This window comes from Sylvia atricapilla, chromosome 1, assembly GCF_009819655.1.
Source record: "Sylvia atricapilla isolate bSylAtr1 chromosome 1, bSylAtr1.pri, whole genome shotgun sequence".
NCBI lineage: Eukaryota > Metazoa > Chordata > Aves > Passeriformes > Sylviidae > Sylvia > Sylvia atricapilla.
The window spans coordinates 4667331-4694124 of record NC_089140.1 but is presented as its reverse complement, the minus strand read 5'-3'; the positions used below and the strand labels follow the sequence as shown (position 1 = coordinate 4694124).

Genomic DNA, 26794 nt, shown 5'->3' with positions numbered 1-26794 from the left:
TGAAATGAGCAAGCATGTGATGTGTTCATAGCTCTGGTAAAAGCAGCCAGGGGGTCTAGTAAAACCAACCTTTGCCAAATTACACACAAAATTTCACACACTGAGGGCAACCCAGCCACCCAGTTTACCAGGAATAAAGACACAAACCACTCAGGGAGTCTACCCAGGAAGCAGTTCAGATGTACAGAAGAAATCAAGTCAATCTGCTTTTCAAGTGACAACCTCAGGCAAAGCCAAGCTGGTGTCATTTGCCAGATCCTGTGTGTTCTAAATGTCTGTGTGTGTAAAGTGCTGTTTTCCCTGAGGGTACACTCTAAGCCTGGTCTATTCTAGGATTATCCCCAATAAATGGTAGTTTAGATCTAGTTTTATGACTAACCAGAGTTTCTGCAAATGAAAATAGAGAGCTTGGGACACAGCTGTAAAGACCAAGTCTACTGGACTACAAGGCATATTTCCTGGTCCAGAGGAGAAGTGTTCTTCTGCGTCTTACATACAGTCTCCAGGATGTGTTATGCAGTCATTACACCATTAATGGGAGCAGCAAATTTACTCTGCTTGCATCCCCACACCAAGTAAAATTTACCCTCAATTGTAGAATCCCAACTCCACACCTCAGACAAAAACCTTGTGCTGAAGCACAGTTGCTTTCAGGAGGCCTTGTGACACATCTGAGGCAAGAACAAGATGGAAAAGGACAAGATGTCACTCTACTATCTCCAAGAGGGGCAGTGCTCCAGCACCTTTGCTCTGTTTCCAAGAGCAGGGAGGGAATGTCTGGTGACAAAGTGCATCCTGTAGGACTGCACTGTATCATCATAATGGACTGGTGTGCCAGTACAGGTGTTCATTTTATCATATTTTATCATATTGGATTAGGGCTTTAGTGCTCACACAGTTTAAACATTAATATTTGCCTATATAAGCCATAGGCACCAGTGCAGCCTGGCCACAGAGGCGCTCGCCATGGCTGAATTCGGAGATCTTTTAAGTGCTCTGGGGGAGTATGGGCTCTATCAGAAACTGCTGATGCTGCTCCTCGCCCTCCCACTACTTCTCAACCCTTTCCAAATGGTTGGCCAAGTGTTCATGGTGGTGGAAGAGCCTCACCACTGTGACACCAGCTGGATCCGTGCCGTGGGCCCCAACCTGACGGAGGAAGAGCAGCTGAACCTCACCGTGCCCCGGGGCGCCGATGGGGAGTTTGAGCAGTGCTCCATGTACTCCCCAGTGGACTGGGACCTCGATTCCATCCTGGCCTATGGACTCAATGACACGGAGAAGTGCATCAATGGCTGGGTGTACCCCTCAGAGCAGCCACCCTCCCTGCTGACCGAGGTCTGTATTTGCTGTTTGATGAGACAGGGGCGTGGAAGGGAGGGGACGGGAACATCCTGGCCTGTGGTTTGGTCAGCCACTGCTAGCTGTGGTGGGAGGGGACGGGAACATCCTGGCCTGTGGTTTGGTCAGCCACTGCCAGCTGTGGTGCAGTCAGGTTGAGATTTACTGCAGGATTTTGCCTCCATCACACAGATGGCAGCTGGAATCTCTGCGGGGTTGTCACAGAAGGAAGGCCATGATGAAGATGGCTGGGGAGGGCACAGGCAGTGAGTGTGAGTCTAGCACATGTTCTGCACAGCCTTTCCAGTATCCAGACCCTTGACTTCAGGATGTAGTTGCCTGGAAGGACCTTTTGGGCATCCCTGCCACAGTATCCCCTGTTCTTCAGCCTGATTCTACTCATCATCTTCTCTGTGAAGGACATTTACCTTCCAAGTGCTTGTCACTGATATTTCTTGGGCCTCCAGAAACCTTCAGGGCTGCAACAAGGCACGCCTGGGGCCATGCGGTCTCAACTTCTCCATTCTGCCTATCTCCCACCTTCTAGTTTACATGGTAGTGGTCTGTCAAAGGTTGTATTTGATGTTCTTGGAGGTCTTTTCCAACCTAAATGATTCCATGATTCTGTGATTCTCCCTCTGTGGACCTTTGTTCCTTTCCCACTTTCTCTCATTCCTCCTGCCTCCTTTCTTACCTGCCAGCTCCAGCACTTTCTCACAAGTACCTTGCTCTGAGCTGGAACAGAGGAGAAAGTCCAGCCTCTGGCATTTGCAAAGGCTCCTCAGTGTCCCTGAAGCACCAAGTCCATTTCAGACAAGGCTTCTCTGGAGTTTTCAGCAGCTGCATCCCTTCCCATTCCTATGCTTGTCCTTTATCAGACAAAACACTGCTCTCCTCCTCTTTACACCCTGTCCTGCCTTTTCAGCCAGAGAAGAAAGCTGATACAGCTCTCACCCCAAGGTCACACTCTAAACAAAACTTGCCAACTGGGATGTTCCTGCAGGGATGTTTGGGCTGGAGGGGATCCTGCACATCCCAGCACCCAGCAGATCTGCACCAGGATGCAGAGGCATTCTGAGCACCTCATGTGCCTCTCCCACCATTTATTTGTGTCCTGAGTGTTCACCATGAAGGGCTCATGCCCTTGTGAGGGGTTCTCTGCTCCCAAGGGCTGGAGCAAAAGCTCAGGCACCCAGATCCTGGATCCACCATGAACCAGAAAGCAGCTGGTGTCTGTCAAAAGCCACAGCACCTGTGTTTTCCTTCCTCCAGTTTGACCTGGTGTGTGACAGGGCAGTCCTGAATGATATCTCCCAGTCCATCTACATGGCCGGGCTTCTCGTAGGAGCCACACTCTTTGGGATGCTAAGTGACAGGTGAGAAAACACAGTTCCTTCTCAGAGACACTGCCCAGCACCCAGGGACAGCTCAGATGAGGGTGCAGACTGTCCATGCTCTGAACATGAACTGCTCCTTTCATAGGATTCAATGCCCTTGCCTGTGATTGGGCATCTGGGGCCACCTGAGAGGTCTGGAAATGTCTGAGGGTTGAAACAGAGGCAGATACAGCCTTGTGGGGTGGGTTCAGGAACCACAAGTTTAACCCCTGCTGGTGTCTCAGGATTTGCCAGAACCATGATGGGTCAACACTGATTTTTCTGCACGTTATTTCTTGGGGTGTATAGAGGAGCCATGTTCACATGGATGTCAAATCTCCTCTGGTTCTCAAATCACTTTAAATCCCTCCTGGGCTCTTCTCTCTCCCCATGGGGTCTCTGCAGGTACTGACTAGGTCTTCCCTCTTCTTCCACAGGATAGGCAGGCGGCCAGCCTTTCTCATCTGCATCCTCATCCAGGCTGTGTTTGGCCTGGCAGCTGCCTTTGTGCCCCACATCTATTTGTTCATGGCCATCAGGTTTGTCGTGGGAGCTGCAGTGTCAGGAATTATGGTTATCGTCGTATCTCTGGGTGAGTGGGAAGCCCTTGCCCTGAGGCAGCAGACATGGCCTCACAAGATACAACGACAAAAGAGAGGCCAAAGCAAAGCCTGAACCTTTGTTTTTCCTCTTAGCTACAGAATGGGTTGGCATCTCTCACCGCACAAAGGCACTGATGATCACTCACACGGCTTTCGCCATTGGGCAGATGTCGGTGGCTGGTTTGAGTTATGGGATCCGCAACTGGAGGCTGCTGGAAATTGCAGGATCTGCCCCTATGTTTGCCCTTTTCTTCTACTTCTGGTAAGCAGGAGCAGGGCAGAGTTTCTAGGAGTGATGCTCATCGCAACACTTATGTGAGGGGGGAGAGTGAGGAGGTGGCAGTAGCTCAGAACCAAGCTGGGTCGTTCCCATCGGTGTACTGGAGGAGCTGCTGCAGAGCTCAGCACATCTCCCTGGGCACTGGACTGCTGAGACCAGCAGCTGCTTTGCTTCAGGTCTCCAAATGTGGCCTTTGGAGCCTAAATTTAGGGTCTTTAGGCCCATCAATCCCATGGGCCACTCACTTCAGAGGTGGACTTGATGATCCTTGTGGGTCCCTTCCAACGCAGAGGATTCTGTGCTTCTGGGATCTGATTCTGGGCTGGCCAAGGCTTGCTGGGTGTGGTCCCAGAGAAAGGGGCCGTGGGGGAGCCCAGCAGGACACTGCAGCATGTCCTGGCCTTCCCTCCTGGCAGGGTGATCCCAGAGTCACCTCGCTGGCTGGTGACCAAAGGCAGAATCGAGGAAGCCAAGAAGGTCCTGCAGAAGGCGGCAGCCACCAACAAGCGCAGCCTCCCGCCAGAGCTCCTGGAGCAGGTACTGGGGGGTTCTTGTCCTCAGACACTACCCTGGGCCTTGCAGCAGCCCCTGGAGCTCAGCCCACAAACATCTCTCCATTCCTGCTGGGGATGGTCTGGGCAAGGGCTCTGGGGACTCCAGCTCCAGCTGAGTTACACAGGGATGAGGTCAGGGAAGAGGCCCAGCTTCTGCTGAGGCTCAGCCTGGAGCTTTCTGGGAACCACCTGAGCATGTGGGAAGGACTGAAATGCTTCCCTGGCTTCTGTCCTGTGAGGACCCCAGGAGTGTCACTGATGAGCACAGAGTCTCTGTTTAGTCTGGGGGTTTCCATGCAGAAATGCCTGAAGGGGACTTCCCTCCTTGCCCACCCCAAAGTTCCTACGCTGGGGAGATGTTCATCCTGAGGAGCCTCTCAGTCACCACCCCTGTGCTGGGCACCCAGGGCACAGAGGCAGGAGCCCAGCCCCACTGGGCTGCCCTCCCTCCCAGAGCTCTGTGCCACTGATGCTTGCCATGGAGTGCCGATGGAAAAGGAGCTGGACACGGGTTTCCTTTTCCTGCTCTGACTCTGACTTTCTGTGTTTTGAAGCTGAAGCCTGAGAAGCAGGTCAAGTCTGGAAGTTTCCTGGATCTCTTTCGGAAGAAGCACCTGCAGAAGGTGACTTTAATCATGTCATGTGCCTGGTAAGACATTCCCTCGTCCCTCTGTCAAAACTAGTAGGTGAAAGAAAAGGTGTTGATGGTAGACAAGAATAGTAAATTAAAGGGATTTTTCTGGTAATATATACATGTATGTCTTTATCTGCTATCATTCTACCTTCACATACTGGGCCAGATTTACCATGTCTGGACATGGAAAGAAGGTGATTATCCATGATTCTGTGGGTTTTGCTAGAAAGGCTTGAGTAATTCCAGCTTTGGCAACCCCTGGGCCTTGGGGTAGTTTTGCGCCTATCTAGAAGCTTTGAGTTCAGTCTAGTGTTTCCTGACCATATGGAGCTCTATTCTGCTTTATCTCCTGCAACTATATCCCACAAAACAGTGTAGCTGATTAGAACCAAAACAGAGATTGTTGGGAGTTTAAGTAAGTTGCATGTGTTCTAACCTTTTTAATTCTTGGTTGTAAACCCATCTGGTGACATGTACTATTCTGCTTTACTTGAATTTCAGGTTTGCAGACAGTATTGCCTACTATGGGCTGAGCCTCAGCGTGACAGATTTTGGTCTGAACATCTACCTGACACAGCTGGCCTTTGGGGCAGTGGAGCTTCCAGCTCGAATTTCCTGCATTTTCCTGCTGGAATGGTTTGGGAGGAAGAAAGTGCAGAGCGTTTTCCTGCTGCTGTCTGGCCTTTTATGTCTCATCCTCACTGGCATCCCTGAAGGTGAACCTTCCCAGCCTGTGAGCAGAGCTAGGCAGAGCTCTGGACATCCCTACCCTTGTTCAGACCCATCCTCCCATCCTGGCAGACTCACCCTCACTCCCACGAGCTCAGCTGCCTCCACTGTCACAGGCCAGGGTGCATCATCCCCAACATTCTGGCTTCCCCTCACCTTCGATTCCTTCTCCCTCAGGGCTGTGCCTGGTTCTTCCACAGCTCCTGGCCCTTGGCAGGCAGTGTCCATTACAAACCACCCCCCACTAGACACCACCACCTCCTGGCAGAAAGGTATAGCAGCAGCAGTGCTTTAAAAGCAACATCTCCCTTTCTTAGATAAAGAGAAAAAGCAAATGCCCACTCGCCCTCATCTGTTTGCATCTGTTTGTGCCCCAGTCCATATCCCACCCCTGCTGCTGTGCCACTGCTGTGAGTGAGGTCAGGGACATGGCATTTCCAGCCAAGAACTCCCAAAACACCTGTGGTGGCTTAGCAGCTCACTTCAGTTGCAGATCTAGAAAATGCCCAAGGCCTCAGAAGAAATCTCAGTTCTCTTTGCCAGAGGGTATTTTTCAGGTAAGGGTATGCTGAGGATCATTTCCAATGGGTTTGGTGGTAGGTTTGCTTAGTGAGTCTATTAGAAAGGGCTGTCCCAAGAAATCCCACTGCAGAGAATTCTGTTCCCAAGTGAATCATTCCCCTGGAGGTTACAGTGGTTGTCTCTCCTCTTCCCCTCAGAACAGTCCCTGGTAATCACCGTCCTGGCCGTTATCGGCAAGCTCACGTCCACGGCCGCTTTCTCCACCTCCTATGTCTACTCTGCTGAGCTCTTCCCCACCATACTCAGGTGAGACATCCCCACACATCAGGACCTCCTTCTGCCATGGCTGGAGGTGGCCGTGGGGCCACATTCAGTCCAGGAGGGCTGATCCCTGCCCAAACCTGCTCCTCTCTCCCCCAGGCAGACGGGCGTGGGGCTGTGCTCGACCATGGCCAGGGTGGCTGGGATCCTGGCCCCGCTGATCATTCCCCTGGACCAGTACCACCGGGCCATCCCCATGGCCATCTTTGGGAGCATCCCTGTGCTGGTGGCCCTGCTCTGCATCCTGCTGCCTGAGACCCGAGGCATTGAGCTGGCAGATGACACTGGGAACGACCAACCTCCAGAAGAGGTGGGTACAGGGAACTCTGAAATTAAGGGGGAAAAAAAATCAAAAAATGTTAATTTAAGCCAAAAAAAAAGTCAGAGTTAGGGATGACTACAGTCTCATCCCCTCCTCTTTCCTTCTTATCTTCAGGAGCAGAAAACTGATGAGTCTTTCTGAGACACCAGAGTTGATGACAGAGACTTGGAGAAGAATGTCTGCAAATGCTCAGAGAGCAAGTGATGATTGAACCACCATGAACCAGAAAGTCTGCCCACCTCCAGAGAGCCTAGACCCAGTCTAGTCTGATTCCATCATTCTTGAAGCAGACCATGGAGGCATTGCTGCCTGGAAAGGGGTCTTTCAGATGATGTACACCATATCCATGGTCAAAGGAAGAGGACGTCTATGTCACTCTGCCTTTGGAACAGATGCACTTCCAAGTGTCCCTGACACCCAGTTTGGTCACACCTGGCTGGCCTCCCACCGTGTTCCCCAGTCCTTTGCAAGCTGGTACCCGTGGAACCATCCTTGTCGTGTTTTACAGCAATAAAGAATCACCAGTCGAGTGGCTGTACTGGGCAAAAGCGGGCACTGGGTTTGTCCCTCCTGCACTAAATCCCTTGGGTCGTCGGGCTGTGCATCAGCCCAAGCCTCGGCGTTTGATCAGGATGTCACTGCACCCCTGTCACACACGTATTTAGCTTTTCTTTCCATGTGGTGTTGAAGTTGAGTTTCTACATGAATAATATAAATTATGCTCTGAGTTTGATAAGAGACACTTGTAATGCAATATGTGAATAATAAATGGTGTTGACTTTTTTTTTTCCTACTGTTTCACAGTTGGCCTTTGTAACTGCTCTTGGCTCTGGAGTGTTTTCTACACAGAAATTATAAGTCTGTAATTTAACACGCAGATGGAAACGAGCTTTGTTTCCATCACACACAAACAATGCAAAAACAGTGTTAAAGCAGAGTGGCTGAGTTCAATAAGGATTTTTTTCTTTTTTCAAAGTCTTCCAATGAACAATCTGCATTTATTTTCTCTACTAGCAGCTGTAGAAGTTTTCTGAATTGCATGAGAATGCTGAAATTCGATGCCAAACTGTGCGGGCATTTGAACAGCTTTCCTCAGTCATGGTGAGCCTTTTACAGTGACCTTTAGTTGGCTGCTGTCAGCTCAGTCACAGCCCTTTAGTATCATCCAGTGTCATGCAAAAGAAAGAGAAAAGTGGGCTCCTCTCCTCTGCTAATTTTTTGCCAACAGAGGTTGTATTTCAGTGCTAATGAATCCATTTCCTCAAGCACATCACTACTCTCAAAGAAGGAGAAGGCTGCTCACTCAGATTTGCTGCACCCTTTGGTTCCCAATCTCTTTGTGCTCTAGTAAATGGTGTTTCGAGGGCTGGGGTGTCCCAAGTCCAGGCCAGATGTGCCTGGAGCTGATATTCATTTTGTGCTTTGGTGCACAAAATCACCTCAGTCATGTGGAACATGGCCATGGCTGGAGGTGGGATAGGGAGTTTGCAAGATCTGCACTTTGGCACTGAATGGAATGGAACACTGAATGGTTAGATTAACACAAATTTTCTTTTTTCCTCCTTTTCCTGGCCTGCAGAGACTGCAGCAGCAATCCTTTGGCAGCTTTTGGTTTTTTTCCTTGAACTGTTCAGTGTGGTTTTGGTTCAAGATCAGACAATGGCCAGGAGCCGATCAGGCAGGAGTGCAGGACCTGCTCTGCCCTGCCCAAGCCCTTGGGAAAAGCTGAACCAACCAGAGATAAGACACTAAAATCCATCAGCTTCATTTGCTGGGAGGAGGAGACCAATGCCAGAGGTGCCACAGGTTCACATCTGTTTTGCCCAAGCTGCTGCATGATTTTTTTTTCCTTCCCTGAGACAAAAAAAGCTGGTGCCATTTTGTTCCCCCACCACACAGCCTCTGTTTGTTTCTTTCCCTGGCATTTTGGGGGTTTTGTTCTGCTGTGGGGGCGTGGGGGGGTGTGTTCAGGGTAAGGTTCTGACTGTTCAATATCTAGCATTTATTCCATTTTTTTCCTTTGCCATGCGGGCACTTTGTCAATAAATGGGTTTTATCACTTTTACCCACTGGTATCCATTTTGTCATTGACAGAAAAAGGAATTACTGAAGCCATTCTCTTTGGAGGAAACATTAATTCCAGGGCATTTTCTCTTAAATTTGTCTCTAAAATGTTCTTCTCAACTAAACCTCTCTACCTCATTTTGTCCTCATCGCCTCATCAGCCTTTTCACTCTCTCCCTCAATATGGAATCATTCTCTTTGCCTTAGTTATACCTTAGGTCACATTTTACCCTTTGCCCATGGCCTCAATCATGAGAGGCCAGAACACCTCACTGTGTGCAGCAAAAATGCATTTGCATTCCCACAGGTTTATGTTTGCATTCCCACATGCTGTTCCAGCACTCCTGGCTCCACTTTGTGCAGTCACCTCTACTCACTACAGTGCAAGGCCATGTGTGGGCTGGGTGGGAGTGACACTAAGGCACTCCAAAAACATTGGATATCCTCCCATTTGTGCTGAGCTGGGCAAAACATGAGTCAAGCCATTCAGGTGCTCTTCAAGTGCACAGTCCAGGGGTATGCAAACTGACACGGTTCAGTGATCTAGGGAAGAACAGATAAAATCTAATACAGAGCAGAGTGAATCCAGATGAGGCCACAAAGATGATTAGAAGGATTGAAGAACCTCTCCTAGGAGGAAAGGCTGAGGGAGTTTGGACTGTTCTGCCTGAAGAAGGCCCCAGGGAGACCTTAGAGCCCCTTCCATTGCCTGAATGGGCTCCAAGAGAGCTGGAGAGGGCCTTGGGACAAGAGCACGGAGTGACAGGACAAGGTGGAATGGCTTAAAACTGATAGAGGGGAGATATAAATTAGATATTAGGAAGAAATCCTTCCCTGTGAGGGTGGTGATGACACTTCTATCCCTGGAAGTGTCCAAGGCCAGGTTGGATGTGGCTTGGTGCATCCTAGGATAGTGGAAGGTGTCCCTGCATGTGGAAGGGGAGGATTGCAACAGGATGATCATTAAGGTCCCTTCCCACCCAAACTACTCCAAGATTCCATGAAATGGATTTTCAGCCCACAGGAGACACAAATGAGCTGGAAGCAGAAGTACATCAGCTGTGCTTGGATGCCTTTATTTATGAAATGAACTAAAACAGAGATTCTCAGAGTACGATTTCCAAAGTGGTTCCTTCTATAACTGTACATTTGGCTCCAAGCTCTTCCCTCTGCCTTCACCCTCAATGCCTTGTTTTCCATAAAAGCCTAAAGGAGGCACTCCCCAGCCTTTTCCAAGGAAAGGGCAAGGGACTGAGCTCCTCTGTTCCCAGGGTGCTGAACAGGAGCACCACAGCAAATCCTCTGAAAAGCAGTGCCAGAGGGAAAACAGCACCACGACCAGTCCCTCCTGGCAGGACATTGTCACGTGGCACTGAATTTATCCAAAACTCTGTCTTGATCAAACTGAATCTCCATGAGGTATTTTGGTCCATGGAAAACATGTAGGCATGAAAATGGAGAGAAGAAATACTCTGGTTTAACATTTCTTGACAATACCAGAAAAAAACATTTGAACTGTACAGTCAAAGATGAAGAACCACCATGGGCAATTCCCAGGCTTCATCTGCACCCATTCATTGGGAAAGGAAAGTTGGACTGAGGGGCATGAGATAATATGAAGGGAAGCACAGGAAAAACACTTGTTTTTTCTTCACAGTATAAGACAAAAATGGCCCAAAATCTTTCAAAGACAAAATGGATCAAGCAAAAAAGGAATAGATTAGAACAGAGTAGAAAAGTCTTGACATTTCCTAGAAAGATTTGCACATTTTTTAAGAGACCAACTCCCAGAACATCCCTCAATTTCCTGGAATAGACAAATCCATTTGGTCCCACACTGCAGCACAACAGCACCATTTACCACACCCAAAGCACCATGACAGGCATCAATTCAAAGCCACCAGCAATAAAGTGAAAATTCTGCTGCCTGTTAGACATCCTTGCTCCCTGCATGCTGTTTCTTCCATCATAGCTTTTTTTTTTCTCAGCTGAGTATTTCAAATTAAAAAAAAAAAAAAAAAAAAAAAGGAGTGTTTTTATGAGAGAACAGGATGATCTTGCTAGACAGTCACGATAAATCACTCCTTGCAAGTGTGAGATTATTTTCAGTGCTGCATCTGCTCCGGCTCTCCTGTTAGTGAGCCCAGTTCTCTCTTGCAACTTTATTCAATGCTCTAGTGGGTGTCTCTGGACAGAGTTTCCAGTCTCACCTTCATGGAGACACAACAGGAGAAATGAAGAGGAGGTGCCTCCATTCTAATTCTCGATTTCTTTCTTTTTTCCCCTCAAGTAAAAAGCACCGAATTTTCTCTGCTGAGAGCACTGTTGGACACCAGTGACAGCCTGCAGTGCCCGAGGACAAGCTACAGAGGGAGATACAGGAAGGCAGAAAAGACAAGGAAACCCAAGAATTGGCAATGGTGGTGGAGAGACCCTGCCTGTCCTCAGTGCCCACACAGCACTGGGCTGCCTTTGTCAGGGCACACACAGACCCAGCTAGAAGTACGTGGTCTTCGTGCTCTCACTGTCTTGGCCGTCGCCTTTTCCTTTCACCTGCCCGTTCTGAGAGCCGCTGGTGGCATTTTCGCAGACCTGATGGAAGGGACAAGGGTGTAAAAGCCAGGAAAGGTGTGCGATGAGCTGGTGGCGGCCGTCCCTGAGACAAGCGGCCTTCAGCAACCTGCAGCCCATTTCCTACTGTTCTACGGACACGCTTCTCCCAGCAAGACAACAAAAGTATTGGGCTGCAATTCCACCAGGTCCCATGGGGAATGAGGGCTGGGAGCTGGGAAAGCCCGAGGATGCGGCTACGAGGCACCAGCGCTTCCTTCCCTGAGGAGGGCAGAGGCAGGAAAGCGGGGCACCGGCTGCTCTATCCCATGGACAGGAATGAAGGGATGACCTCCACAAACAGGTTTATGGGCTACCCTCCCGTCCCTCCACAGTGGGACAGCCCCACCCCATGGCCTCCCACCTCTGTAATCCCTAAAGAAACCCCCAGCGCTGGCTCCCCACACGCCCGCCCCATGGCGGCCCCAGGGACCCACCTCGGCCGGGGGCTGCCCGTCGCCTGTGTCATCTGGCAGCTCCGTGCCGCGGGTCTCGGGGAGCAGGACACAGAGCAGCCCTCCCAGCACCGGCGTGCTCCCGAAGACGGCCATGGGGATGGCGCGGTGGTACTGGCCCAGGAGGCGGACCAGCGGCGCCAGGATGCCGGCCACCCGCGCCGACATGGAGCACAGCCCCACGCCCGTCTGCCTGCGGGAGCGAGGTGTGGGCGGCGGCCACCACGGCACCACAGGGCTCCTGCCCCATCGGCACCGCCGGCCGCGCCTGAGGGAGCCTCCCGTGTGTGTGTGTGTGTGGGGAGAGCTCACCTGACGATCGTGGGGAAGAGCTCGGCAGCATAGACGAAGGAGGTGGAGAAGGAGGCTGAGGCAGCGAACTTGCCGATGGTGGCCAGGACGGTGGTTGCCACGGGCTGGTCTGAGGGGAGGAGGAGGAGAGACGGCTGCTATGGGATGGGGAAGGCTCGGCATCACTTAGGGATGGCGACTGGGGATTGCAGGGACAACTGTGTCACCTGCATCGCCTCTGACAGTGTCTGAGCGTGGACCAGGCTGCTCTGGCCTGCTGGCCACTTTTAGTGCACTCTGCATCCATCCTCTCACCTCCTCAGGTATTAATTTTCCCCCCTGTTGACGGGGGGCCCACTGGGCTCAGCTCTGCCCTCTGCTAGCACACTCAGCAAGAAGAGTTTCGGGTTTTTGGAACAAGCCCTGAGGGTTCAGCCAGGCCTCTGCGGCCAGGGTCAGCTCAGGCCTAGAGGGATGTGGCCACCCTGGCTGGGAGGACGAGGGAAGGGTTGGGGCTCTGTGCCTCCCTTGTCCCAGAGGATGTCCTCTCCGAATGGGACGAGGTCATTCACCTTCAGGGATGCCAGTGATGATCAGACACACCAGGCCACTCAGCACCAGGAGAACAGCCTGCGTTTTCCTCCTCCCAAACCTCTGCAGAGTGAAGATACAGCCAACGCGGGCTGGGATTTCCACTGCTCCGAAGGCCAGCTGAGTCAGGTAGATGTCCAGGCCAAAATTGGTCACGTTCAGACTCAGCCCGTAGTAGACGAAGCTGTTCACAAACCTGTAAGCCAGGCAGGGTGGCACTGAGCAGGTGACAGCCATGAGGAGACGCAGCACTGATCTCCAATGACAACATCTTGGCCAAGCCACAGCATTTCCGAGGAAACGCAAAACCAGAGGAATACCACAGGCCTGCCAAAGCTGGAAATGCTATAACCTTTCCCACAAAGCATCTTAAAGAACCAGAAGCAGAACACCCATCAAATAACACTCAAAACACACAAAGTAGTTTTCTAAATGACTTATTGTCAATCCCTCCTTTTCTTTCACCTAGAAGTTTTGGAAGAATGCACCAGGGAATGTCTTACCAGGCACATGACATGATTAAAGTCACCTTCTGCAGGTGCTTCTTCCGAAAGAGATCCAGGAAACTTCCAGACTTGACCTGCTTCTCAGGCTTCAGCTTCAAAACACAGAAAGTCAAAGAGTCAGAGCAGGAAAAGGAAACCCGTGTCCAGCTCCTTTTCCATCGGCACTCCATGGCAAGCATCAGTGGCACAGAGCTCTGGGAGGGAGGGCAGCCCAGTGGGGCTGGGCTCCTGCCTCTGTGCCCTGGGTGCCCAGCACAGGGGTGGTGACTGAGAGGCTCCTCAGGATGAACATCTCCCCAGCATAGGAACTTTGGGGTGGGCAAGGAGGGAAGTGCCCTTCAGGCATTTCTGCATGGAAACCCCCAGACTAAACAGAGACTCTGTGCTCATCAGTGACACTCCTGGGGTCCTCACAGGACAGAAGCCAGGGAAGCATTTCAGTCCTTCCCACATGCTCAGGTGGTTCCCAGAAAGCTCCAGGCTGAGCCTCAGCAGAAGCTGGGCCTCTTCCCTGACCTCATCCCTGTGTAACTCAGCTGGAGCTGGAGTCCTGAGAGCCCTTGCCCAGACCATCCCCAGTGGGAATGGAGAGATGTTTGTGGGCTGAGCTCCAGGGGCTGCTGCAAGGCCCAGGGCAGTGTCTGAGGACAAGAACCCCCCAGTACCTGCTCCAGGAGCTCTGGCGGGAGGCTGCGCTTGTTGGTGGCTGCCGCCTTCTGCAGGACCTTCTTGGCTTCCTCGATTCTGCCTTTGGTCACCAGCCAGCGAGGTGACTCTGGGATCACCCTGCCAGGAGGGAAGGCCAGGACATGCTGCAGTGTCCTGCTGGGCTCCCCCACGGCCCCTTTCTCTGGGACCACACCCAGCAAGCCTTGGCCAGCCCAGAATCAGATCCCAGAAGCACAGAATCCTCTGCCTTGGAAGGGACCCACAAGGATCATCAAGTCCACCTCTGAAGTGAGTGGCCCATGGGATTGATGGGCCTAAAGACCCTAAATTTAGGCTCCAAAGGCCACATTTGGAGACCTGAAGCAAAGCAGCTGCTGGTCTCAGCAGTCCAGTGCCCAGGGAGATGTGCTGAGCTCCGCAGCAGCTCCTCCAGTACCTGCACTCCGATAGGAACGACCCAGCTTGGTTCTGAGCTGCTGCTACCTCCTCACTCACACCCTCACACTGCTGTCATGTCTGCAGGAGCTCTGTCCACATCCTACTTACCCGATGCAGAAGAAAAAGGCAAATATAATAACAGATCCTGCAATTTCCAGCAGCCTCCAGTTGCGGATCCCATAACTCAAACCAGCCAAAATCATCTGCCCGATGGCGAAACAGCAGTGAGAAGTGAGCACTGCCTTTGGCCGGGAGGAGACACCGATCCATTCCGTAGCTGAAAGGAAGAAGAGAGCTCAGGGTTTCCCCTGAGGCAAACAGGGTGTTTCCCTGGAGAAGAATCATTCTGGAGGTGAGGATTAGACTGACCTCCTGTGCTGGGACACTGTCCCCTTGCCCTCCTCTGAGCACTGGCTGGGGAGAGATGCTCCCCAAAGCTCTGACTGAGGACTGAGACGTTGCCAAAGTACCAAAAGACAGTGAAGATCAAGACCTGTCCTCGTCAGGGTGTTTTTCTAGTCAAACACGAACATTTTTTTTTTCTTTGAAAACTTTTCTATTGCATCTTGAGATGCCCCAGGGCAAGGGCATCCTACTCACCTAAGGCCAGTATTGTCATGGTGATGCCTGTCACGGAGGCCCCCACAACACACCTGAAGGCCATGTACACATAGAAATGGGGCACAAAGGCAATTCCCAGGCCAAACAAGCCCTGGAGGAAGATGGAGAGCAGAATGACTGGGCGGCGGCCAATCCTGGGGAGAAACAGGGAAGACACAATCGGTGTGTGGAGAGACCCCACCGAGATGGCAAGGAGCCCAGCAGGTTATATAGTGATCTTTACCACCCTGATAAGGCTCAGATTAGACTGTGGGGTTACAAGTGAAGCACTGTACACACACGCTGTGTCTCTCTCCCTTCCCCTCCCTGTGTGGCCATGTCCTCATGGGACCAGAGGACTTTGGTCAGGGTCCCTGTTAGTGAGAAGTGGTGAAAAAATGCACAGGGTGCACAGTCCAGACAGGCTCACACCACCTGCACCTGTGCTGGCTTTGCACAGACCCTGGGCAGAGGGTTGTGCTCCTCACCTGTCACTCAGAGGCCCAAAGATCATGGATCCCAGGAGAAGCCCTGCCATGTAAATGGCCTGGGCAATGTCATTCAGGTTCTTCCTGTCACACACCAGGTCGAACTGGAAAAGGAGACACAGATGCTTTGGTATACCCCCTTCCAAGGAGGTGAATCCCCAGAGTATGCACAGGGCACACAACTCAGAGGTGGGACAAGTCCTTGGGGCACTCCATTGGGTCCTTCTCCCATGCACTGGGACCTGCAGGAGTCCTCCTCATCCAGCCCAGCCAACCCAGGGAGCCTCCTGGTCAGCAAATTTTGCTTTAGGTGGGCCTGGGGACAGAAGCAGCAGCTTCCTTCCTGCCAGACCACCTGATGTCCCATAGGAGAAAGGATGGATGCAATGCTGATTTCTGGGACAATACTTTCTGTTAAAGAGATGTCCTGCAACTGCCAGCATCCAGAGGACATCAATGGAAAAAGTGACATAGGAAGGATCATAGAACCATAAAATGGTTTGGGTTGGAAGGGACATTAAAGATCACCTAATTTAAACTCTCTTGTCACAGGCAGGGCACCTTACACTAGACCAGGTAGATCAGAACCCTACCTAATCTGGCCTTGGACACTTCCAGGGATGGGTCAGCCACAGCTTCTCTGGGCAGCCTGTGATAGGGCTTGACCACCCTCACAGAAAGAATTCCTTACTAATATTCAATCCAAACCTACTCTACTTTATCTTAATTTAACATTTTTCTCAGCTAACAATTGTGATGTTGTGGGTTGGACAACTTTTAAAGGACCCTTCCGAGCCAAACCATTCCACACATGTTAAGTTGGAAAGGTTAACCCCTGTATGTTAAGGGATGGGGAAACCCAGGGGCAGGACACCCCTCCAGGAGTGATTTATCCCCTCACCGGAACCTCTGTCACAGCCTGAACCCTCTCCAGGACCACACCTGGGGCTTGCATGGTGGAGCAAAGGTCCCCAACCCACATCTGCTGTAAATCCCAAGTGCACCACAGTCAGGCACCAGCTCCGGGGGAACCGTGGCCATTTGGGTGTCCCACCCCTTCCACACCCCTGTCTCATCAAACAGCAAATACAGACCTCGGTCAGCAGGGAGGGTGGCTGCTCTGAGGGGTACACCCAGCCATTGATGCACTTCTCCGTGTCATTGAGTCCATAGGCCAGGATGGAATCGAGGTCCCAGTCCACTGGGGAGTACATGGAGCACTGCTCAAACTCCCCATCGGCACCCCGGGGCACGGTGAGGTTCAGCTGCTCTTCCTCTGTCAGGTTGGGGCCCACGGCACGGATCCAGCTGGTGTCACAGTGGTGAGGCTCTTCCACCACCATGAAAAGCTGGCAAAACTGGTGGAAAGCCACACTGAGGCAGGGGATCACAGAGAGCAGCACCAGGCATTTCTGGAATCGCCCAAAATCACCAACCGCTTTCAAAATTTCCCCGACAGCTGACATTGGTGGCTGTGTCTGGGACAGGACAGTGCTGGGACAGACTTCTCAGAGGGCTGGAATTAATGTTTAAACCTCAGATAAGCTCTGCAGTCATAGGCAGTCACTAGAAGTGCATCATGTAATATATTAATCATCCCTGTGCTACCCACAAACATCCAGTGCTGGCTGGAGCAGAAGGACCCGTGTTTCAGGGAACCTGGGCCACCTCTGCCATGGCCAGATGGCATTAACAGGGAACAGCCTCTTCTCCATAGTGGCTGCAACAGCTGCATTTGCTGAACCACTCAGGAAAGCAAGATTCAGAGAGGCCAAAATGAGCCCGGCATGATGCAGAGCTGGGAACAGCCCAGGGGAATAAAGGGAATTATGTTAATGGATGGGCAGAAGCAGAGATGAGGAAGGGCAGTCAGTTCATTGTGATTCCAGGGGATGGGAGCTCCCATTTTCTCCATCTTTTGCAGCTTCCTTATGGAACACAAACAAGCCAGACACAGGATGTCCCCCCTTCCCACCAGTTCTGGGCCACCCTGCAGGCTGGGGTGCTAAATGTGGAGAGGACTTGGAGAAGAGGTAAAAGGATGGGACAAATTTGACAGAGGGCAATAGTTCTTGAGGCCCAAACGCTTAAAATGATCACCAGGAACTCAAGTCCAGCGTTACTCAGCCCATCCCTCATGTAGGAAAAGCATTTGCGTAGGGCCCCTTTGAGATGTCCTTGAGTGCCCAAAATCCACTTGGATACTCCTGCTGCCCACAGATCCATGAGAAAGGCACTGTAAAACATGCTGGAAAACAGACCATGGATGCCCCACTGGGGTTGAGTTGACATGGGCACCCACTAAGAACAGTTACTGTGGAGAAGAGGAGGGAGTGCAGTTCATGCTCTCACCGCTTGTGAGGGTATAAATCCTCCCACTTTCACACCAGCCTGTGTCATCCTGAGGCATTCTTGGCCAGGGGAAACTCATTCCCAGCTGCACGAGGCATGCAGAGCTTGGAGCAAACCCCTCAGCTGGAGACAAGCTCTCAGGGCACCATTCTGAGTGCCCTCACGGCTCCACTTCTGCACACAACTCCTGCAGAGATGCACTCATGGAATGGTTCAGGGTGGAAGGCACCTTAAAGCTCATCCAGTTCCAACCCTCTGCCAGGGACAACTGGGACACCTCCCACCAGACCAGGTTACTCAGAGCTCCATCCAGCCTGGACTTGATCTCCTCCCACCACCCCAAAGAGAAACGCCCCCCGGGGTTGCAGACACCACTCAGACAAACCCCTTCCTCAAGACACACCATCCAACCCAGTGACAAGGAAACCACACATCAAAACCTGGCAATGGACAATTTGTTCTTTATTGATTAAAAATTAGACACATGCAGTAAAATACAAAGTCCAAAAAAGGAAAAAAAGCCTGACTATTTTACATCTTTCATTATAATCTACAATACACCAAAGTTGTGAAGAGGATCCGTTTTCATTAACAGAGCATTGTCCTTAAAAGTAGGAACTAACTTAAAATTACCACCTGCTTCCAGGTTCAGATCAGAAATTTGCACAAAAACCAAATTCTTAATGACACTGGAAAACAATTATGAACAGCATTGGCACTTACTGGAACAACATCAGAAAAGACAGTTGTCTAGCACTGTAATAGCCCAAGTAAATATTTTGGATCCCTACCCAAAAGATCTGGAGATCTATAGAGCAAAACCCATCAGCTTCTTCCTTGCTAATTTTCTCCATTAAAGAACTACGGAACCTTGGGTTAGCGTGAGCTCAAGCTCTCTAAGTCCTGGCTTTGGGAAAATGGGAAATAACAATAAATAGATGCTGCATTGTTCCATTTGAGCAGTTTGAGTCCTAGCCTTCCTCAGCACCAGTACACAAATGAACGAGGAGGTCCCCAGGGCATGCAGGCAGAGGGAAAATAATACTGTACCACAACTACCTTGTCTCTGTATCCTAAAGGCTCCCAACACATCCACACTGAGCACAGGGTGATGGGAAAATCAAGGTGCCAGCCTGCTCTTCCCAAGCCAACAAGCTCAGTGGGGGACACTGTAGGGAGTGCTTTGTGTCAGGCCACAGGGAATGGTGCCAACACACATGTGGCCAGCCCAGCCACCAACTCCCTGCTATCGGGCACTTGCCTCCTTGGCTCTAGAGAGCACTGGCTCAGCACCCTGGGATGATCTCACTCCCAAATTCTCATCTTCCTCTCCCTCCCCTTCACACTCAGCAGCCATGGGGCTGCAAACAGCCCATGGGGACACAGCCAATATCCACCCAGAGGCTACAAGCAACAGGGGCGGTAAAAAAAGAACATGCACAATTCAGGAAGCTTCCACAGCTGCTCATAGAGAACAAGATATAAATACAGATTGTTCATCTGAAGACTTGAAAATTAAAAAAAAAAAACAAAACAAAAAACCCAAAAAAACCCAACAAAACAGAACAAAAGTCCTAATTGAACCTAGTCATTCTGCTCTGTTTCTGCATTGTTTGTGTGTGATGGAAACAAAGCTCATTTCCATCTGCGTGTTAAATTACAGACTTATAATTTCTGTGTAGAAAACACTCCAGAGCCAAGAGCAGTTACAAAGGCCAACTGTGAAACAGTAGGAAAAAAAAAATAGTCAACACCATTTATTATTCACATATTGCATTACAAGTGTCTCTTATCAAACTCAGAGCATAATTTATATTATTCATGTAGAAACTCAACTTCAACACCACATGGAAAGAAAAGCTAAATACGTGTGTGACAGGGGTGCAGTGACATCCTGATCAAACGCCGAGGCTTGGGCTGATGCACAGCCCGACGACCCAAGGGATTTAGTGCAGGAGGGACAAACCCAGTGCCCGCTTTTGCCCAGTACAGCCACTCGACTGGTGATTCTTTATTGCTGTAAAACACGACAGGGATGGTTCCACGGGTACCAGCTTGCAAAGGACTGGGGAACACGGTGGGAGGCCAGCCAGGTGTGACCAAACTGGGTGTCAGGGACACTTGGAAGTGCATCTGTTCCAAAGGCAGAGTGACATAGACGTCATCTCCCTGTGACCATGGATATGGTGTACATCATCTGAAAGACCCCTTTCCAGGCAGCAATGCCTCCATGGTCTGCTTCAAGAACAGACTACGTCTAAGATGCAGAATGAAAGCAGCAGGAAGGACTGCTGAATGGAAATTAAAAGGTTCAGCCCTCATGCCATGCCTGGCACTCATGTGGAAAGAACCAAAATGATAAAGAAGAAAAAAAAATTAAGGCAGTTTACAAAGGGAAGCTGACTTCTAACACTCAAAGTCAAAGAACTTCTCAAAAACACAAACACAAGGGAAGGCAGCTCTCCCTCCTGTGGGTTAAGACTCCGCTTGCTTTCTCAGGTGCAAGCATTCAAGCCAGCAGTTTTAAAACACACAGCCAAAGAGAAGCAGATTTCTCAGCACTCCAGGTGACCCAAACCACACGTACATTGGTGTTTCAGATAGAAGGAGAAGCAGGTAAAGAACCAAAAAAAAAAAAAAATCCGTTCAGTATTAAAACTTGTGCAAAAATAGCAAGTGAAAAAAAAATGAAACCACATGTAAGCAAACACTTAGGCAAGATCATCAGAGCAGTGGAACCCCCTGCTTCGTACTCAGTAGTATTTTTCTTTAAAGTAAGGCAATAATAAAATGAACATGCAGGCAATGATGTGTTGGGTCTGCATGTTTGAGATGACAGATACAAAAACATGAGAGTTGTTTACAAAAGGTGTAAACATCATCGGTAATTTCAGGAAGGTTTGTGATCCTATTAAGGAAAATGTTAAAGCTTCTAGGAAGGGGGCTGTAGTTCAATTCTTTGGCAGTAGTGGTTGTTTTTTTTGTTGGTTTTTTTTTTTTTTTAGGCTAACAGAAGCATTACGAATATGCACATGTGGGTTCTCTGTTGGGAAACATCTCCTGGGACCAATGTTTAGCTGATGCTGAGCTGTGCAAATCCTATAAGTTTGCCATCATCCGGAATTTCTGAGCCATCGACACCAGATGCCTGAAACAAGGAAGAGAGATCCAAATAGTAACACACATGCTCTACCTTCCAGCAGAAACCAAAAGCAGGTGTATCAGACAGGGTGGGAGGAGGAAGCAGACACAGGACAGCTTTGCACTGTATTCAGCAGCTTGCACTACCCAAAGTTAAAATTGAGTGCTTTTGCATTTTTGCCCCCCCCCCCCTTTTTTTTTTTTAAACTATGAAGGCCTGGGATTGAAGCTGTGTCAATGTCTGCTCCAACAAGACATTGTATGTGCAATAACTGGGGCAAAACAAGTGAAAACTCCTTACAGGAAGAGTAAAAATTAGGAGCACTTACTGCTTCACTTCCAATAACCTGGTTACACCTTTGCTTTGCCACTGTAACACCTCCTCTGAATTTCACCACCTCCAAAAGATTCACCTGCTCTACTCTGAGTTTTGGCTCTCTTCTTTGGCCCACCACTCTTTTATTTTCCTTTTTTCTTCTTCATTTCCCCATTTCCTCCTAGAGACAATGTATCTGGACCCCTCTCATTCTCATCCTCCAAGAAAGGAGTCTGTGGCAATTCTTAACCCGTCCATCTGCTTGGAAATATTTCTGCAAGTGCACATCTCAAGCCCCAAAAATACCCTTGGCAACATTTATATATATTAATTAGCACATCATCTCATGCTTATTTATGCCAGGTGCTGCTCAGAGGATACAAGCAGGGAGCCTGCAGAGCCTACAGTCACAGAACCAGTAAGAAGCTTTGGGAAAGAAGGGAGGATTTAGAGTGCATACATCAGATGCCTGCAGTAGACATCTACATGCAATGCCTTCTCCTTGCAAGGGACAACTTGATCAGTTAGGGAACAGGAATAAATACCAGTCTGAAAGTGATGGATCTGTTTGCCTGGGGCTCTTCCACAATTTTCTGCAAATTAGCTGCAACTGAAATCACACAGACATGAAGAAAATGGGCAAATATTAGAACAGGCTGGAGAAAAACATCCCAAACTCATTAGTCCTCTTTCTATTACTCAACACACTTTGAATTTTTACACTGATAAGGAAAGGGTTAGGTCTCAATTAGACTCAGTCTACTTAAACCTAAAGCTTTGAACTGTGAACATGCTGTTATTGTTACCACATTACTCTTTGAGAGGCAGTTATTATTCCCAGGATGTGATGGGATCCATAGTAATAAATGCCCAACTGCATCTGGAAATCCAGTTAATTTTTCCCCCATACAGCTCATGCTGCTGCCCCAGGGCACGTGCACCTCACACTTCCTTCCCCAGCCCTAATTAAACCCAAAAAGCCTGGCTGATTCCAGTCCCAGAGCTCTCTTGTTCAGGACCTGTGAGCAGGACAGGCTTGTGCAGCAGTTTGGTGATGCATCCCTGTCAGATGATAATGATTTGGCTAATGCATCAATTAGACTTCATTCTGCATTACAAGGAACATTTGCTTCACAATGTTATCAACTAAATCATCTTGTGAACTGGGGGTTGCCTACATGTTGGCACAGACCTGTCACCAGAATTGACAGCAGTTGTGCAGGGCCCACTGGGGTAGAGAATCAAGGCCAGAGGAAATTTTCCTATCAGCCACTTATCAGGTCATTTTTAACATGCAAAAAATCACTGAAACCGTTAGAGCAGAAAAAATAATTTGTGATTACCTATTACCAGATCTCTGCCATCGACAAGACCTGCTGAAATGAGCTCCTGAGACACACCATCTGCAGTATCTGTTAGAGAAAAAAACCACAAGAGCCATCACAGCAGAGCAGAAATTGTCCAGCTGGTGAAGGCATCACACAGAAACCTAAAGGAGCTTGTACAAAAAAAGGCAGAAGTGCTCTTTACAAAAGACAGATACCAGGGTGCACACCAAGTCGTGTACTTTAGCCATATCCATGGGTTTTGGAGCAGTGCTCCAAGCCCAACCACAAGCCCTTTAGGAAGGCACCATGGGCAGACACTCACACAACAGCACACCACCAAACACACAACCTCCCCTTCACACACTGGAATTTCACACCAGCTCACCTTTCCCTGGGGTGAATTCAAACCGAATATCATGGAGCTCTTTATTTGAATTCCTGTGGAAAGAAGAGGATTTTATATGAAGGAGACCATGTCATGGAATGACAGGTGGCCAAAAGAGAGTGCTGTCACTGAATAATCACTCTGTGAATTCATTGCATTCTACCCCCTCAAAGGGCAGAAATTCATCACTGAGATGTGCATGTGGAGGCAGCACAGTCTGCCTCCCAACCTGACAGAGCCTGGGCCAGTCCAGGATAGGTGAGTGCCACCTCTCTGGTACAAGGCCATGCTGTTCCACTGCCTCAGCAACTCAGATCCCTCAGCAGAGATATCCTTGGAGCACAGTTTCAGAGGATGGAAGTGCTCACGGGCTGCAGATGCACACACATTATGGAAGTGATGTTCAGGACCTCCACTCCAATGCCTACCAACAACCAGGATGCCTTCAGAGATGAGTGGCAGATTTTTTTAATGAGAAACTTCAGTGTGTGTAATGAGTGTACAAAGATCCTTTTTTCTGCCACAGAAAGAGAATCCACTCCCTGAACTGGGTAAAAGCTCTTCACTCTCAGAGAGGATTAAGATGGTCCAGCACAAAGCCAGAACCCCTGGATCCCTGAATCCCCTTAGGGAACCCAGCTAATTCCTTCTTCCCACTCCATGAAAGTTTAGCAATGTTTACACAAGTATCAAAACCTCTTTCAATACACAGGTTTAGCCAAACTGAAGTGAATGTGATAAACTGCTTTTCCAGGTCGCAGTTTCAGAAGAGCAGATGAAATATCCAAGCTGACAAACAATTAACCAGCACCCTATTAATTAAAAGGCACAGAAGAGTGCCAGTGGGCCTCTCTACAAAGGGTCACGTTAAGAAAACAAGTCAGTTTTGTGTCCTTACCTTAACCTTAATACAAGGTTGATGGGGACTCTCACATCTTCCTGTACCGGAGCTGCAGCGGGGGCAGTAGGTGGGGCCTGCAATAGGATTGCATTATTTTAAAGCAGGTTAACAATTCCTTGCTCTGGTTTTAAAACTAGAGATAACCTTGATCAACTATAGATACAAGTAAAAGTTTAACTCATCACTGGAATCATGGAACTACAGTGAGAAAGACAACAGACCAATGAACCAGGAAAACTTCACACAGGAAAACTCCGCAATTGCCTCGAAAAGAATAAAAGCTGCACAACTTTGAGAAATGCCAAAATGGCAGGAGACTTCAGACATGTTAAATGTACAAAGATTACTTGCTTTGCATTAAAACTTAAAGTTTTTGGATATTCAAGACAGCTTCAAGACCTCCTGTGTTTTAATCCCTGCCCCAAACATCTGATTTAAAAACCTGATGCAACTGTATCAGGAAAAAAATTAATTGGCAGATTAGCGTGTACTCTCAGTTACCTTTTTTCCCCTGAGATCAAAGACTTTAAGAGCCTCTAGCAGCAATTTTATAGCTGCCTATTTTCTATTCTGAATTACTTCTGAGGAACTATTGAAATGTGTAATCAAATAATCTCATATTGGTTAGCAGCAGATTTCCAGTAGGGACAATCCAGGAGTTGCCCTGCACTTGTTACAGCACTTGTGGTATTTCCAGTACAGAGCTCAGAGTTATTCAATCTCCACCAAAAAACCCCAAATAAAACAGAGATGGGTCAGTCACCTGTACTGCCCATGCTGAGGCAAGTGTTTTATACCTACAGGAACAAGACAGGCACAACACCAGGCTGATACTCAAGACTTCTAGGCTTAAATTAAGTGTTTTTCATCTAGATCACTTGTTTTTTCACATGAGAAAAAGAAAATAACCCTTTGTTTAAGACTAGAATTTTACTCCAAGGTGCTTTTGGCCCAGCAATGCAGCTCAGGGCTTCTGATCACAACCTGGTATTTCTGCTGAAGCCGAAAACCACCAGGTCAGTGAAAACAAACAAGGGTTCATGGAGAAGCCCAGAGCTCTGCAAAACAGTAACCAGTGATTAACAAGAACCAGAGGAGAGCCATAAAGTATAACACACTGACAGAGGAAGAACACATGTAGAGCTATAAAATAGAGCACATTGACAGTAAGAGCTATAGAGAAAAACACACTGACACAAGTTCATGAAATTCAGCTTAGGACAAGATACCAGAAAATAAGGTATTGGGCACTAGTGGCAGATACTCTGCTAGTGCCTATCTCAAATGTCACTGACACCAACACTGCTCCAGCCTCCAGTGCTGCTGGTGTTTCAACTGCTGCATAAAATCCAGGGATTAAATACTGGCCTTTTTAAAGACAGTTGAAGGAGGTTGATTTAAGCATTAAAGCTATTTTAACGTTGCCAAGAACATGTCAAACTTGCACTGTTTCAGACTGTTCTAGCACACCTGGAATAGAACAGCTAAGGGGAAAGCTGAAAGCTGGCAGGAAGGGTGTCTGCTCTTACCTGGGCTGCTGCAGGGGCTGCTGCTGCTGCTGCTGGGGCTGCTGGAGGAGCCTGGCTGGGTGGAGGTACAGCAGTTGGAGGTTGTGCAGGTGCTTGTCCTGCAGCCTGAGGTAGTTCAGTAGGTGCCTGTGCTGGAGCAGTGAGTGAAGGACCTGGAGGCTCAGCTGATGGAAACAGCTGCAAGCAAAAAGGAGTTTTAGAGAAAAGGAACTCAAGAGTTCTGACTGAAGCACCAGCTTTCCCAGAAGTGCTTGTCTGCCACATAAATCACTTAGAGAAGTTCCGTGCCAAGGGCACTCCCAGGCCTCCTGGGCACTAATGCTGATCCCAAGTTAGTGTCCAGGGGCTCATTCTGTCCTGACATCTTCAAGTTTTACTCAGCAGTAAACCCAGATACTGCATGGTTGTGGATCTTGGACTTATTCTTCCAGTAGCCATACCCTCAGAGCAGATCAGCCCTGCTTTGACTTGTAGCTCCTTTCAGAGAACAAACCCCAGCAAAGCAGTGAGATAACTATCAACAACTGAGCCTTTCACCAAGTAAATGTCAGAGTAATTTGGGTGTCAATGGAAAGTGAATTCAGAGTTTCTCAAATCACACTAGAGAAGATTTACGATTGGACTTGACTTTAGTCTCCTGCAAAAAACAAAACCAACCAAACAAAAACCCCATATGAAATTAATTTGAGGGTGAGGAAAAAGAGCTAAATGGAAGTTTAATCTCTTTTTTACCTCTAGTTATTCAGTACAGAGAAGCCAATTTTGGCATGGGAGCTAAAGAACTGTCAGCTTGATGGCACCTCAGTGTGCCCTGCAGCTTACTCTGACAGGTTGTAGGAAATATAAATCACCTTCAATGCTGGAAACCTGGACAGACCTCCAATGGGAATATTCATCCTAAAGGGATTCTGGTTTTCAGCTTTTTTTGGAATTCAGAATTTATGTCAAATTACAGTGCCAGAACTGTCGTGTTTCTCAAAATCTCCCTTTATAAACACTTCTTGGAAATGAAGGAAGAACAGGACAGTCCAACCCAAGACAAATTTCTAGGAGACAGCTCTGTTTATCTTTCAACACAGGTAGGGAGAAGACAGACAGAGCACAGTCTCTGGCAGATAAGCTGTTCCTATCATTGAAAGATGAGACATACTAATAATCCTGATGTAAAAAACAGTTCAGAACTGAAAAAAACACGATAAATTGCAACTGAAGTCACCTTTGCTATCAAACACTACTATAGAATTCTTTCACAGTTCTGAGCACAGGCTCCAAACCAGAGAATTAGACAATGCAAACCAAACATCCTAAAGTTGTGTTCTGTTTGGTTTGTGTAGTTTGGGTTTTTCTTAAGGAGGAAATGAGAAGACAGTTGTTTTGCTTAGATTATTCTTGTGACCAATTCATTACCTTGCAACAAACAGATTTTTGCCACAGCAAGCTGACAAGACA

The 26794-nt window shown here is 48.8% G+C and overlaps 3 protein-coding genes across 3 annotated transcripts in view; 1 reads left to right on the top strand and 2 right to left on the bottom strand.

Moving 5' to 3' along the window:
• Window positions 1-966: 966 nt before the first annotated feature.
• On the top strand, window positions 967-6822 carry LOC136358671 (solute carrier family 22 member 13-like). Its single transcript, XM_066314601.1, has 10 exons — window positions 967-1338; window positions 2614-2717; window positions 3155-3309; window positions 3413-3581; window positions 4016-4136; window positions 4708-4802; window positions 5289-5503; window positions 6236-6344; window positions 6459-6669; window positions 6796-6822. Exons 1-10 carry the CDS (start codon window positions 967-969, stop codon window positions 6820-6822), a joined length of 1578 nt encoding a protein of 525 aa, XP_066170698.1.
• Window positions 6823-10763: 3941 nt separating this feature from the next.
• On the bottom strand, window positions 10764-16868 carry LOC136358114 (solute carrier family 22 member 13-like). The gene is made up of 10 exons (XM_066313978.1): window positions 16488-16868; window positions 15394-15497; window positions 14906-15060; window positions 14414-14582; window positions 13864-13984; window positions 13196-13290; window positions 12674-12888; window positions 12123-12231; window positions 11793-12003; window positions 10764-11337 (listed from the first exon to the last, which is right to left on the bottom strand). The coding sequence occupies exons 1-10, from the start codon at window positions 16857-16859 to the stop codon at window positions 11242-11244; spliced, it is 1647 nt and encodes a 548-aa protein (XP_066170075.1). The 5' UTR covers window positions 16860-16868; the 3' UTR covers window positions 10764-11241.
• A 1318-nt stretch (window positions 16869-18186) lies between these two features.
• OXSR1 (oxidative stress responsive kinase 1) overlaps window positions 18187-26794 on the bottom strand; it is an 87769-nt gene continuing 79161 nt past the window's right edge. The window contains exons 13-18 of the mRNA XM_066314004.1: window positions 25346-25522; window positions 23814-23890; window positions 22916-22968; window positions 22546-22614; window positions 21748-21812; window positions 18187-20893 (exon numbers count right to left, since the gene is read on the bottom strand). Of these exons, the coding sequence (XP_066170101.1) occupies window positions 20819-20893; window positions 21748-21812; window positions 22546-22614; window positions 22916-22968; window positions 23814-23890; window positions 25346-25522 (516 nt within the window). The 3' untranslated portion in view covers window positions 18187-20818. The remainder of the gene's footprint in view (window positions 20894-21747; window positions 21813-22545; window positions 22615-22915; window positions 22969-23813; window positions 23891-25345; window positions 25523-26794) is intronic.

Excerpts from the sequence above, each read along its gene's own strand:
- LOC136358114 (XM_066313978.1), bottom strand. The coding sequence starts at position 16,859 with ATGTCAGCTGTCGGGGAAATTTTGAAAGCGGTTGGTGATTTTGGGCGA. Across the intron at positions 15,498-16,487 it reads CACCCTCCCTGCTGACCGAG|TTCGACCTGGTGTGTGACAG; the intron begins GTCTGTATTTGC and ends CTCCTTTTCCAG. Across the intron at positions 13,985-14,413 it reads GCCTTTTTCTTCTGCATCGG|GGTGATCCCAGAGTCACCTC; the intron begins GTAAGTAGGATG and ends CCCTCCTGGCAG.
- LOC136358671 (XM_066314601.1), top strand. The coding sequence starts at position 967 with ATGGCTGAATTCGGAGATCTTTTAAGTGCTCTGGGGGAGTATGGGCTC. Across the intron at positions 3,582-4,015 it reads GCCCTTTTCTTCTACTTCTG|GGTGATCCCAGAGTCACCTC; the intron begins GTAAGCAGGAGC and ends CCCTCCTGGCAG. Across the intron at positions 6,670-6,795 it reads ACGACCAACCTCCAGAAGAG|GAGCAGAAAACTGATGAGTC; the intron begins GTGGGTACAGGG and ends TCTTATCTTCAG.